General features: G+C 42.1%; 1 protein-coding gene across 2 annotated transcripts in view; it reads left to right on the top strand.

The window, feature by feature from the left end:
• LOC135507845 (EMILIN-1-A-like) overlaps positions 1 to 16,213 on the top strand; it is a 76,448-nt gene extending 60,235 nt beyond the window's left edge. For both annotated transcript variants that reach the window (XM_064927544.1, XM_064927543.1), the window contains 5 exons: positions 90 to 2,600; positions 6,814 to 6,939; positions 7,175 to 7,192; positions 7,646 to 7,780; positions 12,681 to 16,213. In XM_064927544.1, coding sequence (XP_064783616.1) covers positions 90 to 2,600; positions 6,814 to 6,939; positions 7,175 to 7,192; positions 7,646 to 7,780; positions 12,681 to 13,003 — 3,113 coding nt within the window. In that variant the 3' untranslated portion in view covers positions 13,004 to 16,213. The remainder of the gene's footprint in view (positions 1 to 89; positions 2,601 to 6,813; positions 6,940 to 7,174; positions 7,193 to 7,645; positions 7,781 to 12,680) is intronic.
• Positions 16,214 to 17,102: the final 889 nt, after the last annotated feature.

Below are 17,102 nucleotides of genomic sequence, written 5' to 3'. Positions count from 1 at the left end.
CCCATGTCACTCCTCAAATGGTATACATGATGAATCTATAACTATATACAGTAGATTATATACCATAATATAATGTGTTTGTGTTCAAGGGCGAGGAGATGGCGACAAGATGCGGCAGCTGGAGGACAAGATCCAGAGCCTGACCAAGGACCTCCATGACCTGCAGTCCACCCTGAGGGGCATGAATGAACGCTTCCAGGAGGAGATGCACAAACCGGGTTTCACCGGTGGCGGCACCAAGACTCCTGCGGACTCAGCCCAGCCCGAGATGAAAGAGACCATCCACAGCATCCAGACCAAACTGGACCAGCTGGACAACCGGACCCAGGCCCATGACAAGACCCTGGTCAGCATCAATAACCACCTGGTCAATGGGAATGCTGGTAGTGGGAATGATCTTGGGGGTGGCACTGGCGGCTCCTCTGGAGGCACCGGTGGGTTTAGTGGCGGGACGCTCAGCACGCTGAAAGAGGAGATCCTGAGAGAGCTGGAGAGGAGGGTGACTCTGTCCTGCTCCTCCTGCCAGTCTGGGGTGGAGGACCTGCGAATGCAGCAGCAGGAGATCAGGGAGAGGATCCAGGTGCTGGAAAAGCAGCTGAATGCAGTGGACGGACACTACCGCCAGAGCCTGGACGGCCTACGCCGGGAGGTCACACGCTCCCAGGGCTGCTGCAACACTGTCACCGACCTCAAGAACAGGGTCACAGATGCAGAGAGAAAGATCAGCTCTGCGTCGGAGAACTACAATGTCATCCAGAACCGCCTGGATAAGGAGTTGGGAAGTGGTGGTAGTCATGGCGGTGGAGGTTTCGGAGGAGGTGGCTTTGGACCCGGTGGTGGCTTTGGACCCAATGCTGGCAGCGGCTTACCCAAGGTTATAGAGGACAGGCTGGATAGCCGTCTGAACGACCTGGAAAGGCGGTTGAACAGCACAGTGCAGCACACAGAAGAAAGCTGCACCTTAATAGAGAACGACTTGAAGGACTACTTCCACCGTGAGCTCGGTGACCTCCGGACCATGTTCCTGGACCGCTTCGATGCCCAGGGCTACCGCATCGAAGACATAGAGCTGGACGTGGGCACCTTAAAGAACAGAGTGTCGGACCACGACAAGAAGCTGACCCGCCTGGAGAACTCTACGGCACTCCTAGACAAGAGTCTGACTGACTGTGGCTGTGGAGGATTAGGAGGAGGAGCTGGAGGAGTGGTAGAAGGTGGAAGAGGAGATGGAGGAGGAAGAGGAGGAAGTGGAGGAACATGGGGAACAAGAGGGAGAGGAGATGGAGGAGGATGGGGAGAAGCTGGAGGAGGAGCAGGGGGAGGAGGAAAGGGAGATGGAGGAGGAAATAAAGGAACTGGAGAAGGATGGGGAGGAGCAGGGGGAGCAGAGGAAACCGGAACTGGAGGAGTTGGAGATGACGGAAGAGGAGGAACAGGGGGAACCAGAGATCGATGGGGAGGAGCTGGAGGAGACAGAGGAAATGATTACAACGGAGACTCTGTGAAGTCTATCACGTGGAGGGTGGTGGCTAATGAGGATGAGATCCGCCGCTTCGACACACGTATCAAGGACCTGTCCGTCTCAGGCGACTCACTAATGGACAAGGTGGTGGACCTCAGCCACGACATCCGTAAAATCAAAGCCCTGACCGGAGACAACGGCGAGCACTTCAACCGCATTGTCACAGAGATCGAGACACTGGGTCGTTGCGTGGACGACTGCGACATCTGCGGAAGAGTGGAAGACGAGTTGAAGAAGCTGAAGAACCACACGCAGCACACTCTGAGCCGCTGGGAGAAGGACATCATCGCCATCCGGACACGGGTGGACTCAGACCAGAGCTCCTGTTCGCAGGTGTGCTCCACCCTGCAGAAGGAGGTGGGAAAATTCCAGGAGGAGGTGGACAAGTGTAGTGGCCAGTGTAAGATCCACCTTGTGACCCCAACAACAGGTGGCGGCACTGGAGGAGGCCTGGATGACCCCCAGAAGCCTCTGGATGGCCACAGTGTGATTGGAGGAACATCTAACAACGGCCACCTCAAGTCCCTGCAGGGCGAACTGTCCGAGGTCATCCTGACCTTCAGCTCCATTAATGACACACTGAGGGGCCTGGAGCACACAGTGCAGAAACACGGCAGCATCATCACCGACCTGGGCAACACAAAGAACAAGATCATCTCGGAGCTGGACAAGATCCAGCAGGACGTGACCGAGCACATTGAGGAGAGTCGCAACCACCTCGACGGGGTGGATCGTGATGTGCGCCGTTTTGAGAACACCCTTGTGGTGGAGATGGGTGACTGCAAGCGCTCTGGTGACGGCCTGGAGAAGAGGCTGTCCAAGATGGAGGGTGTGTGTGGACGGCTGGACGGCATCTCGGACTCGCTCCAGAAGATCAAGGAGGGGCTGAACAAGCATGTGTCGGGCCTGTGGAACTGTGTGAACGGCCTGAACGCCACGGTCATCTCCCACGGAGGGGTCATCAAGAACATCCAGACCACTCAGCTGGACGGGATCCACGGAAAAATCAAGAACCTCAATTCGTCCATCAGCAATATCCTCAAGGAGTTCCAGAACCTCTCGGAACAGGACCTGACCGGTGAGTGTGTTGACTTGACACTATAATCCTTCCCTTTTTCCCAGCTGTTTCAAAAGTATTGATTTAGATCAGGGATGAGCAACTCCAGTCCTCGGGTGCCTGATTGGTGACACACTTTCCCCCCAGCCCTATAACTAACACACCTGAATAAACTAATTGCAATCTAAACTGAAGATGATACTTTGATTATTGGAGTCAGGTGTATTAGCAGGACTGAGGTTGCCTTTCCCTTGATCCAATGTAGGTAACTTCAGAAACTAAACAGTGCATTGTTTGGACATACAGGGCATGTTCATTTAGACATGATTTACATTGACAATGTTTGAGAATTTGTTGAGTTCATACTGATTCAATATAGTGATATGTTAATGAAACCTATCCTCACTCACACATGTTTTGCTTTATGTGCAGTTGGTGCAGTTGGTTAGAGGTTTGAATGGTACATTGCTTTTGGTAGAACTGTACAAAAACCATAATGTGTCTTAAAAACGCCAGGCTAACCTTGTCCTGTCTATACTAGACAAGTATATGAGACACAGCACAACCAGTGGATATACGAACACAATGAACAATGGTCTGTAAAGTTTAAATTGACACATTTGCAAAAAACTGTCAACATACAAATCGATGCTAGCTAAAATACACACAGAGACATATCAAACACCAACAAAGATGATTACAAAAACATTAATAATCTAGTCATTTAAACAAATGTTTGTAATATGTGAGTCTCACACATGTTATTCAATGGTGGCTTGCTATTAGTATGTGTATGTCTGTTAGTGTTATGCAGTCTTTCATAACTCTCCTTGAAGCTTCTCGGGTCGCATAGGTCTTGAAAAAGGGTTGAAAATGGCAGATTTTTATCATTGATAATCACCTAAATTTACAGTAACATTGCTATACATGAGGTCAGAGCTCAGGTTCTCCACTTGTTGTTGTCTGAGTGAGGGGAAATGCTGTAAATCAAGTTGATGTTTTCTGAAAGATGAGACGTTGAGAATTATTATAAGTACCGCTTGGATGTCATACAAGTAAACCACACACCCGTGAGTCCAAATGGGCACTTCATATTTCTATATTTTAAAAGTCATGTAATTTACAGTGTCAACATCTATGATCGCTATGTTTGAGCTACTGTTACAAAGATGACATACATTATATCCTGGGTTGTCCTGACCACAATTTTTGTCAGACTGTGAAGATAATTAGCCGTGGAATCCGCACTTGAATGCATTTATGACTCCATTCTATGCGTGCCAAAATTACAATGTTTGTGAGATCGTATTTTATAAAATAAGTGTTCATATTATGCCCACTTGACCCAGATTGTGATTTATAATGGAATGTTTTTGGATTGCTTAAACAACAACAATTCTGTGACGGTGGGGATGCAAACAACAAACTATGAGTATGTTGCTTCAATTAATCAATGGCAAAGGTAGGAGAGCTCAAAACAGCACCTTATAGACTAACAAGTGAGTTGGAAGTTAAAACTTCTCCAAAAAAACATCACAAAACAAAAAATGCAAATCTTGCAGAGACTCAGACGAGGCATGTAATAGTGCCCTCCTCTGACAGCCCTTCTTGGGCCTTGGCGGATGCTAGCTCGGAAGAATCACCAGCATGATTCAAAATGGAGATTGACAAAGGTATAACAAAAATCCAAGAGACACTTTCTGAACACCTCATCAAAATTGATATGCTGGTCGATAAACTCCATGAAGCCTCCCCCTTTTTCCTCCAAACATAACAATGGTCATTATGGCCAAACTGATCTATTTTTGTTTCATCAGACCAGAGGACATTTCTCCAAAAAGCACGGTCTAAGTCCCCATGTGCAGTTGCAAACCATAGTCTGGCTGTTTTATGTCGGTTTTGGAGCAGTGGCTTCTTCCTTGCTGAGCAGCCTTTCAGGTTATGTCAATGTAGGACTCGTTTTACTGTGGATATAGATACTTGTGTACCTGTTTCCTCCAGCATCTTCACAAGGTACTTTGCTGTTGTTCTGGGATTGATTTGCACTTTTCACATCAAAGTACATTCATCTCTAGGAGACAGAACCCATCTCTTTCCTGAGCGGTATGACGACTGCATGGTGTTTATGCTTGCGTACTATTGCTTGTACAGATGAACGTGGTACCTTCAGATGTTTGGAAATTGCTCCAAAGGATGAACCAGACTTGTGAAGGTCTACAATTATTTTTCTGAGGTCTTGGCTGATTTCTTTTGATTTCCCATGATGTCAAGCAAAGAGGCACTGAGTTTGAAGGTAGACCTTGAAAGACATCCACAGGTACACCTCCAATTGACTCAAATTATGTCAATTAGCCTATCAGAAGCTTCTAAAGCCATGACATGATTTTCTGAAATTTTCCAAGCTGTTTGAAGGCACAGTCAACTTAGTGTATGTACACTTCTGACCCACTGGAATTGTGATACAGTGAATTATAAGTGAAATAATCTGTCTGTAAACAATTGTTGGAAAAATGACTTGTGTCATGCACAAAGTAGATGTCCTAACTGACTTGCCAAAACTATAGTTTGTTAACAAGAAGTTTACCCCGAATCCAAAAATAATGACCAAGAACCTGTAGTGGAGGCTTCATTAGATGCAGAAAAAGCTTTTGACTGCGTAGAATGGAACTACCTGTCACGTTCTGACCTTAGTTCCTTTGTTTTGTCTTTGGTTTTGTCTTTGGTATGGTCAGGGCGTGAGTTGGGTGGGTTGTCTATGTTAGTTTTTCTATGATTTTCTATTTCTGTGTTTGGCCTGGTATGGTTCTCAATGAGAGGCAGCTGTCAATCGTTGTCCCTGATTGAGAACCATATTTAGGTAGCCTGTGTTCTATTGTGTTTTGTGGGTGGATATTTTCCGTGTTTGTGCCACACAGGACTCTTTTGTTTGTTTCACGGTGTTATTTTGTAGTGTTCAGTTTATTCATATTAAAATGGATACATACCTCGCTGCAAATTGGTCCGACCTCTCTTACTCTTCATCAGAGGAGGACCTGTTTGAAGTTTTACAGAGGATGAATACTGAACCTAAGTATGTAGGTCTGATTAGAATCCGCTATGTGTGGCCACTTGGAGACACCAGTTAGACCTCTCATTCAAACCCTTGTAATATTTTTTTTCTTATCTTGCACCTACTCCAAAATGTCAATTAATATTCTTATTATGTTACTGAGTGTATCCAGAGTATTTTCAGATTTTGTTATTGACAAATGCTGTGAAAAGTATGGTAAATGTAAAATGCACATACAAACAATGGTGTAATTTTTGGAATCAATCTCATTTCCCCATAGTCTCGAAAGTGTTCTCTTTAATTGCTACCTTGGTCATGCATATGCTTTTTATAATTATTCTGTTGGAAACATTTCAATTTGGCCCTATCCATAAAGGCCAATTTCTTCTGGTGTATGGGGTTAAGGGCTTCCACCATTTGAAGTAGTAAACTTACCAGGTCGCAATTGTAAATGAGAACTTGTTCTCAACTTGCCTACCTGGTTAAATAAAGGTGAAATAAAAAAACTGGGTGGGGATTCCTATTGATCGGGAGCGATGTATTCTTCTTCAAATTGTGTTGCCTATGGTTTGTAAATGGCTTTAAGCAACAACACAAAAATATCACTGCCATTTAGCAGTCAAAATAAATGAATGACACACAATATTTGGTTCAGGATCCAGCACTGCATGTGGCAGGAAATCACCAATATAAACTTTATGCTTTTTTTCAAACACAAAAGAAGAAGACACTTGACTATTTTAAAATGGCACCAGCGTGAATTTTGGTTTAATCACATTTTTGTCATTTAATATTTTGTTAATAACTAAAACTATAAGTGGACTTAAACTCTAGTCTAGTTTTAGTCACAGCCATTTTAGTCACATTTTTTTCTGTAAAATAATGACTATTTAGGCTACCTCTAACTTTTAACAAGTATTTTTCATCATAGTTATTGTTGACAAAATTAACACTGAATGGCACAGATACAAAGATGAGTCCTCTGTTTTTGTGGGTAGAATTGAATTATATATTTGAATGAGAAAACTCCTCCACTGTATTGTTAACACAGTCTGGAATTTGTTCTATGTCCTGTGTCCAATAACAGGCAGTCTTTGGGTCAACACTGATTATTTCAGTTAAATATATGTAAATTAAGAAAGTTACATGTATTAATACTGTTGTCATTGCCTCCCACCACCCCAGGCCTGCCTGGTCCTCCAGGTCCCTCTGGGGAAAGAGGGTTCCCAGGCTTGCCCGGCCCCAAGGGGTCTCAAGGTAGGGATGGACCTGTGGGCAAGCAGGGAGAGAACGGGCCCAGAGGACCACCAGGTAACAGGAACAATATAAACCCTTTATAATACGTGTTAATGCTTCAGGAAGTGTTGTTTTGCTATATGTTGATGTTTGACATCAAATCATAATTTATTTCAAGTGCAAAGTCACAACACACTTTACAGAAAGAAAAAAAATAATAATAGTAATGAATACTTAAAAACAAACATGGTTGAACAGTTTGAATTGGTCCAACTACTGAACTTATCTCTTCCTGTCTTCTTCATTCCAGGTCTCAAAGGTGAACAAGGTATGTTCATGTTTGTTTTATCATTGCATTTGAGTCCTACTGTTGCAATGTGCTAATGCCCTCAACAGTGATGTGTGTTTCACCCTAATTACATCAAAATAAAATGTTATTTGTCACATGTGCCAAATACAACAGGTATTTTACAGTGAAATGTTTATGCAGTTAAGAAAAAAAGTGTTAAAGTATTTACTAAAATGTAGCATTCTGTAGCATTCCCATCACAAAGGCAGTATAGCTGTGTCTGATCTTCAGAAGATTAGCCTATTACAGGAAAACATCTTTCTCACTATGTTCCCTACACTTTATTTACCTTGCCATTTTGTCTGTAATGAACTGTGAAAATAGATTTCCTCATGTCAGAACAATTAAAAATCACATATGGTGTAAATAAAAATCATGTTCTCCCTCTACTGCTGGGTTATTTTCTGAGACTTGATGTGATTTTGCCCGTAGGTATGCCAGGTGCTGATGCCAACGTGCCCAAGCTCTCCTTCTCTGCAGCTCTCACCTACCCCGTGCTCAACGCTGGTACCATCGTCTTCGACAAGATCTTTGTCAACGAGGGAGAGTTCTATGACCCGCGGACAGGTACTGTATTTGTATTTGTATTATTTTTGATCCCCATTAGCTGCTGCCAAGGTTACTCTTCCTGGGGTCCGGCAAAATGAAGGCAGTAAAACTTTACATAACATTCATTACAGAAAACACAACACACTAAGTGTGTGCCCTCAGGCCCATAATACTCCACTACCACATATCTACAATGCAAAATCCATGTCTACATGTTTGTATAGTGTGTATGTTATCATGTGTTTGTATGCTTGTGTCTGTGCCTATGTTTGTGTTACTTCACAATCCCCGCTGTTCCTTAACCTTTTTGGGGTAGGGGGCAGCATTTTCACTTTTTGAATGATGTCTGTGAATATAACAGAACTCAAATGGCAGGCGAAAACCTGAGAAAAATCCAACCAGGAAGTGGGACATCTGAGGTTTGTAGTTTTTCAAAGCTTGGCCTACCAAATACACATTGAGATATGGATAAAGTTGCACTTCCTACAGCTTCCACTAGATGTCAACCGTGTTTAGAAACTTAAATGAGGATTCTACTATAAAGGAGGGGCTAATGAGACCTCTGAATCAGTGGTCTGGCATAGTGCCTTGGTCTCATGACGCGCGCTCCCAACAGAGTTACCTCTCGTTCCAGTGCATTTCTGAAGACAAATGAATTCTCCGGTTGGAACATTATTGATGTTGTATGTTTAAAACATCCTAAAGATTGATTCCGTACATCGTTTGACATGTTTCTAAAGGACTGTAATGGAACATTTCAAGTTTTTGTCTGGGCTGGGCTGAACACACTAACAATAAGTGGCTATTTGGACAGAAATGATGGAACAAATCAGTGATTTATTGTCGAACTGGGATTCCTCGGAATGCCTTCTGATGAAGATCATCAAAGGTAAGTGAATATTTATGGTGTTGTTTGTAACTTTGCTGATTCCAAAATGGTGGATATTTCTCTGGCTGTTTTGGGTTCTGAGCGCCGTTCTCAGATTATGCTTTTTCTGTAAAGATTTTTTGGAAATCTGACACACATTAAGGAGAAGTCTAACTTTAATTCTGTGAATAACACTTGTATCTTATATCAATGTTTATTATGAGTATTTCTGCAAAATCACTGGATGTTTTGGAATCAAAACGTTACTGCACATAAGGCACCAATGTAAACTGATATTTTTGGATATAAATATGCACATTATCAAAAAAAACATACATGCATTGTGTAACATGATGTCCTATGAGTGTCATCTGATGAAGATCATCAAAGGTTAGTGATTAATTGTATCTATATTTCTGCTTTTTGTGACTCCTATCTTTGGCTGCAAAAATGGATGTGTGTTTTTTCGACTTGGCTATGACCTAACATAATCATATGTTGTGCTTTAGCTGTAAAGCATTTTTTAAATCAAACAAGATGGGTAGATTAACAAGATGTTTATCTTTCATTTGCTCTATTGGACTTGTTTAATGTGTGAAAGTTACATATTTCTAAAAAATATTCCTGAATTTCACGCGCTACTTTTTCAGCGGAATGTTGTCGAGAGAAAGGTGTATTTTTACTTGCTTTTTAATAGAAAGGCATTGTTGTTGTTTTGAGGTTGAATAAGTATACACAAACATGATCAGTGCGTACTACTGATGCCAATGTATACTGTGAGTTCAATCTGCATATGAAGCAGTGGAGATTCCTCAGAGGAGGAAGGTTAAACATTAAAATAGTGAAACATTTAAAAAAATTATTATTTTTAGATAAAACTATACTAAATATATTCACATCACCAAATAACTGATTTAAACACACTGTTTTACAATGGTCTACAGTAGCCTCAACAACACCCTCTAGGCAAGCACCATGGTGTAGACGGAGGACAGCTGTTTTCTGTCCTCCTCTGGGAACATTGACTTCAATACAAAACCTAGGAGGTTCATGGTTTTCACCCAATTCCATAGATTTACACAGTAATTATGACAACTTCCAGAGGATGTCCTCCAACCTATCAGAGCTTTTGCAGCATGAACTGACATGTTGTCCATCCAATTAAAGGATCAAATAATTAATCTGGTACTGAAAGCATAAGCTGTAGCTAGCTAGCACTGCAGTGTTGTGAGTAGTTGACTCAAAGAGAGAGAAAGAGAATAGTTGAACAGCTTCGAACAAATTAATTTCTTAAAAAGTTAAGGAAAAGCAACAGAGAGAGAGAGAGATCGTTGTATTTTTTTTCATCCTCTTGGCTTACCTTTCACTTACTTAGCTAATACAGCTAATTTAGTCTACTCAACAAACGGACTCAAACAGAGGGGATTGCTATGTACAGTGGGGAGAACAAGTATTTGATACACTGCCGATTTTGCAGGTTTTCCCACTTACAAAGCCTGTAGAAGTCTGTAATTTTTATCATAGGTACACTTCAACTATGAGAGACGGAATCTAAAATAAAAATCCAGAAAATCACATTGTATGATTTTTTTAGTAATTAATTAGCATTTTATTGCATGACATAAGTGTTTGATTCATCAGAAAAGCAGAACTTAATATTTGGTACAGAAACCTTTGTTTGCAATTACAGAGATCATACGTTTCCTGTAGTTCTTGACCAGGTTTGCACACACTGCAGCAGGGATTTTGGCCAACTCCTCCATACAGACCTCCAGATCCTTCAGATTTTGGGGCTGTCGCTGGGCAATACAGACTTTCAGCTCCCTCCAAAGATTTTCTATTGGGTTCAGGTCTGGAGACTGGCTAGGCCACTCCAGGACCTTGAGATGCTTCTTACGGAGCCACTCCTTACTTGCCCTGGCTGTGTGTTTCGGGTCGTTGTCATGCTGGAAGACCCAGCCACGACCCATCTTCAATGCTCTTACTGAGGGAAGGAGGTTGTTGGCCAAGATCTTGCGATACATGGCCCCATCCATCTTCCCCTCAATACGGTGCAGTCGTCCTGTCCCCTTTGCAGAAAAGTATCCCCAAAGAATTATGTTTCCACCTCCATGCTTCATGGTTGGGATGGTAATCTTGGGGTTGTACTCATCCTTCTTCTTCCTCCAAACACGGCGAGTGGAGTTTAGACCAAAAAGCTCTATTTTTGTCTCATCAGACCACATGACCTTCTCCCATTCCTCCTCTGGATCATTCAGATGGTCATTGGCATACTTCAGACAGGCCTGGACATGCGCTGGCTTGAGCAGGGGGACCTTGCGTGCGCTGCAGGATTTTAATCCATGACGGAGTAGTGTGTTACTAATGGTTTTCTTTGAGACTGTGGTCCCAGCTCTCTTCAGGTCATTGACCAGGTCCTGCCGTGTAGTTCTGGGCTGATCCCTCACCTTCCTCATGATCATGCCCCACGAGGTGAGCTCTTGCATGGACCCCCAGACCGAGGGTGATTGACCATCATCTTGAACTTCTTCCATTTTCTAATAATTGCGCCAACATTTGTTGCCTTCTCACCAAGCTGCTTGCCTATTGTCCTCTAGCCCATCCCAGCCTTGTGCAATTTTATCCCTGATGTCCTTACACAGCTCTCTGATCTTGGCCATTGTGGAGAGGTTGGAGTCTGTTTGATTGAGTGTGTGGACAGGTGTCTTTTATACAGGTAACGAGTTCAAACAGGTACAGTTAATACAGGTAATGAGTGGAGAACAGGAGGGATTCTTAAAGAAAAGCTAACAGGTCTGTGAGAGCCGGAATTCTTACTGGTTGGTAGGTGATCAAATACTTATGTCATGCAATAAAATGCAAATTAATTACTTAAAAAAAATCATACAATGTGATTTTCTGGATTTTTATTTTAGATTCCATCTCTCACAGTTGAAGCGTACCTATGATAAGAATTACAGACCTCCATATGCTTTGTAAGTAGGAAAACCTGTAAAATCGGCAGTGTATCAAATACTTGTTCTCCCCACTGTATACTAGCTAGCTAGCTAAGGCTATCTAATACTGCAACTCTTCAAAGTCAAAGTCAGCTTTAGGTTTTCTAAATGTATTGCCACCTGGGATCGCTGGTGTAACTGCTAAACTTCTTGCTGCACACTGTACTGCATGAATGTACACATGAATTGGATTGTGCGTTCACTAACGTGTTAGTTCTAGTTCGCTGACAACGATGTAGGCTCTGTAGCGGTTATGGTATGAAGGTTTGGCTTGGAGAGGTTTTTGCACCTGACAGTTGTTGTGTTGCGCACTGAGGTCAACAAGCAAAATGAAAAGGTGAGAGGAGGAGAGCGGGTAGATGCGAGAAGGAATTATACAACAAGCAAAGTGATTATGCTGTATGTGCCTGCTATGAAAGTGAACTGTGTGTGCAGGTGATCATGGGTGTATTCATTCCACCGATTCTGTTGCAAAAAGTCTTAAATGGAAGCAAACGGAATGGAATGGGGAGGGATATACCTGAATTTGTCCAGCAGAAACTCTCGTATTAGTTGCAAAACGTTCCCCAGATCAGCTGGATGCCGGCACGTGTGTGCAAGGTGGTATTAAATGTGTCACTGTCTTTCACCTTGATTATTTCAATTTGTCTCTCGACCTGTGCACCTACTTTATAAACATACATTTGTAGGCTAGGTTGTAGTAACCTCATGATGGATATAGGGCAAATTTGAGTATCACGTAGTAGCCTAAACCTATCAAATTTACATTGAGCTGGGTGAATGAAATATGAATGACAGTCATCAAATATGCTGTAATAGAAATAAGAAAAATCGTCCTCCCTATTCTGAAACGGCACTGACCGTAAACATTAACCTTCTACTCACAATGTACAGTAATTAGCTAGTTAGTTACACCATTGTTTTAGTTCATGTAGAATGCGCTAACTTTCAAACCAAGTTATAAGCCTGAACAGGCAACTGTTATTGCCTTCAACATCAGTGGAGTATGCTAAGCTAACTCTAACCTTTTTCTCTCTGTTTCTGTGTTCCCCAGGCATCTTCACAGCGCCCATTGATGGACGCTACTTCTTCAGCGCCATCCTGACGGGCCACAAGAACGAGAAGATCGAGGCGGTGCTGTCCAAGTCCAACTACGGAATGGCCCGGGTAGACTCCGGGGGATACCAGCCAGAGGGCCTGGAGAACAAGCCAGTGGCTGAGGCCAAGATCAACCCCGGCTCCCTGGCCGTGTTCAACATCATCCTTCCCCTCCAGGTTGGAGACACGGTCTGCATTGACCTCGTCATGGGCAAGCTGGCCCACTCCGTAGAGCCTCTCACCATTTTCAATGGAATGCTGCTTTACGAACAGATGTGAGACAACGGGACAGCATCCCCTAGGCTCTCAAGCTGGAACACGAGAGAGGGAGAGGAAGGGAGTGAGGGAGGGAGGGAAGAGGAAAGTGAGAAAGAAGAGAGGGGTTGGGGTTTGTACACTCCGGAGCCATTTAGTCTCACAGTTTTATATGACAACTGCTTTTGAAAGCAAAATGATCAGTCCAGAGAATGAGGTTAGAATCACTTTATATCGACTCGTGAAACATGGGAATGAAAGAGAACTAGGAGATGACGACACTGACAGAAAAGTGTTGTGTTTTTTCCTCCGCGTGTCATTCCTGGCCCTCTGGTGTTGTGAGACCTGATGAACTGCTTGAAAAAACATAGGATATACTGTAGACTGCGCAGCAGCAGACTGAGTGATGTTTAGCTTGCCCAGCATTTGGAGAAGTGTTTTCACAATGAATTTGTACTACTGCAGGATTTGTATACGGTTATTGGAGTCTCCGTCTCCTTATTACTCACTCCAGGCATGGAGCTCGGAGTACAGTAGTTCATGCACCAATACCGGCCATAAGGTCTCCTTGACATCCCACGTACCCCTTTGCTGCAAAGTGTTTCCCTGTCATGGAGCCAGACCCACAGTCAAGGTCTGAGGTTAACCTTAAGTAGTTTTAACCTTAAAAACCAGGAATGAGAAATCAATTTCTTGATTTTCTCTAGCTGTTTTCTATTGTTCTACTGTTTTCTATGAGATGAATTCACACATTTTGTGATTGTTTTGATATTACCGTGCCCTTTTCTATCTCCTTGTATGTGTGTTCTGGTCTTTATACCCTGTAATGCCTTTAGCCCAGTGAATCCAAAGTTTGCCTGTGTGGATATTATTTTAAAGCTTCAGTACCTTATACTGGGTTCCAAAGCGTTTTCTGCACCGTCCGTCACTTACCTAAAGCCTTCCGAAATGTCTGTGATACTTCCAGATGAATGAAAGAATGTTCCTAACTCAAAACCCAGCCTTAAGCCACAACCAAGTAGGAATTTACCTCAACCAGAAGGAAACACCTTATATCACAGTACAGTAGGACCAAATGGGCTATAGCCCCTTTATTACATCAGTAGGGTTGCAAAAATCTGCAACATTTCCCCAAATTCCCAGGTTTTCCAGAAATCCTGGTTGGAGGATATCAGATGTCCTTCTTGTTCTCTCCTGATTCCAGGAATCTTCTAACCAGGATTTTTTGGAATACCTTGGAATTTTGGGCAAGTTTTTTTCAACAAATGACAACACATTTCACTTCAACCTTACCCATACCAGATACAATGTAGCAGGCAACGATATCAGAACAGCATCAGGACGTTATTAACCAGTGCATTAGGTTGGTAGGCTATTGGAGCATATGTTTATATGTTCTCTACTTGGAAATTCAGCTTACAGATGATCAAATCAGACCTGGATTCAAATAAAATAAAAAATCTGTGTATTTGAGTATTTTCTAATAATGTGGCCTGAATCAACTACTTCTATTGCAAGTATTTGAAGATATTTTCCAAAAAATAGCCTACTATTTGAAAGTACTTTCAAATACTATTTTCAAATACCTGGGTTAAATGCATCGGAGTATATTTGAGTCACTGACTGTGTCCGAATATCCATTCCTGAGTATGTGAAAAAAAATGGTTTAATAATATGCAACATTTCGAAAATCAAGTATTGTTTAACTGCCAGGATGTTATACTAATTTTGTCTCTTCATCTAGTAGAATTGGATGCACACTTTTCCACAATGCATTGGAAGAGGTGGGTTGCGAATGATAGGCTCTCGTTCCCTTCAAGTAGCCAAATAACAAAACTAGACTTCTTAATTGGGCAGATGCAGAATAGCGAAGTTTCTGCGGTGGTGTTCAAATTATATATTTTTTGTAGATTTCTGTTTTCGTATTCAAAAGGTTTTCTTATTTCTTAAGGGTTTCTTATTTCTGAATGTGTGGGAAACGGGGACTCGGGATGTGGCTGCGTTATTGATGTCATGTTCATCTGACCTTTTGATTTCAACATATGGATTGTTTTAGTTTTGTAGACTAGTTTACCGATTTTATTATTTATGGGTCAAGCCTTTGCAGTCATTCTTATCTCATTCCCAATGATCAGTGTTTTAGTTTAATATGTTTCTGTCCAGCGGTTCAGAATTTGCGATGCACCCGACTGTCCACATTTTTCTGTGCAATTGTCTTTTGATTTGAACATCTGAAGAGTTTTGGTGTGTGCACTAGGCTATTTGATTTAATTTATATATGTTACAGCACTTTGGTTTCACTACTAAATATGTTGAAATGGAACCAGTCTTCAGTCTTTTTTAAATTGGAAAGATGGGCGATATGGGCTACGATATAGGTCGAATGTGCCTATAACTCCGTTCCTATTTTATTCAGAGATAAGACAAATTAATAAAATTGAAAATAAGCTATTATCAGGCTTGAAATGCGATACGTCTATTGAAAAAAATCCACCCTCATTTGGCCCCGCCCCACCTTCTCAGCCAGTCAGGAGCCGCTACTGCGTTGCGGCCGTGGCATACTTTTTACTATATGGTACGTGCTAAATAGTATGCAGTTTAAGTATGTAGTACACTAGTATGGGTATTCAGACACAGCCAGTGTATTTGAGAATTTTCAAATACATGTCAATACTTTCCAAGTGTATTTCCAAATACCTTCCAATATTCAACTACTTGTCTTTTCAAATAAAACATATCTGAATACTTACTTTGAAATGTATGTGAAATAGTATATGAAATATTATTTGAACCCAAAACTGGATCAAATGGATACCAACATGTTTCGCAGAGATGTACACCATTACAATCAAATACATGGAGTTTCATTTTAAAAAATATCACTATTGGAAGACGCTGTATTTTGTTGAGAAGTTGCAATATTGCTCCCCTGTGCCTTTGAGTATTTATCCACTTCAATCAATCAATCAAATGTATTTATAAAGCCCTTTTTACATCAGCCAATGTCACAAAGTGCATGTTCCTATCTGACCTCCGTGCCTGTTATTGCTAAAGGAATCGGTTTACTCAATCTATGAAGTAAGTCATGAATAACTGGTTATACCACATGCCAATGAAAGCAATGCTAGGTATTTAAGATCTTCTTTTTACAACTCCTCCCTACAGTCCAACCTGTTACCTTGAATTTGTGATTTTGCGACATGTGGTTCAAATAAAGATAATACATTTTACACAGCCCTGCCCTCTCCATAGGAGTTTCGGATTTACATGCTGCTCAGAGGGTTATGACTCTAATCTAGTGGGAAAGGAGTGAGAAAGGTGACAATGTCATGTTTTGTGATGTCATCTGTCTAGTTTGAGCAGACCTCTTGGTTCTTTGCTCTTGTGTGATTGCTGTGATTTATTAAATACAGTATATCGTACGGAATCAGGTATTTCAGTATCTGGAAGAATTTTCCATTTGACTTATTAGGCCATTTGGAACTTAAGTCAAAATGTTTGATACATTTTTATTCCTGCACATGAATAAACATGGCATTTTGCGTCTCTCTTGGCCCGTGCTGTAAAGGCTGAGAAAGCAAAAGTGTAGAGCCTTGCCATTTTCCAGTCTGCAAGCCAAAAAGAGAGAGTCATTGAAGAGCTCCCTATGAATTAATGGAAAGAATAACATCTCAAAGCTGTCCATCAACAGACACAGATGTCTAATTTATGATGAACAAAGTACCCTTTCGTTTCTCCTGCGTCGAGCTGGGATGGGACTTCGTCAAGTTCTGGATGTCTAGACAAAGAGATGGAAGGAGGAACACCTACTGCATTTCCTCTCACTGACTCCAGGGAATACAACTTTATCCATGTTTTCCCCCCTTTTTCTTTCTTCTTCTTCATTAGATTTCCGCTGTCCTTTATCTGTGTAATGAGCTCAGGTTTTGACATCCAAAACCTGCCGTTCCAATGCCGGATTGTCTCCTCCGGTTGGATTGAGAGAACCTGGAAGGGCCTGAGCTGCTGGTCTATATAAGGAATCAAGGTAAGACCCAGATGCAGGCGGTCGAAGTAACACTGTTTATTGTAGCAACAGGGGCAGGCAGAGACAGGTCAAGGTAGTTAGGGGTCGAAAATCCAG

Source organism: Oncorhynchus masou, chromosome 21, assembly GCF_036934945.1.
Source record: "Oncorhynchus masou masou isolate Uvic2021 chromosome 21, UVic_Omas_1.1, whole genome shotgun sequence".
Classification (NCBI taxonomy): domain Eukaryota; kingdom Metazoa; phylum Chordata; class Actinopteri; order Salmoniformes; family Salmonidae; genus Oncorhynchus; species Oncorhynchus masou.
Note: the sequence above shows the minus strand (reverse complement) of the source record. Positions and strands in the feature narration are given on the sequence as shown.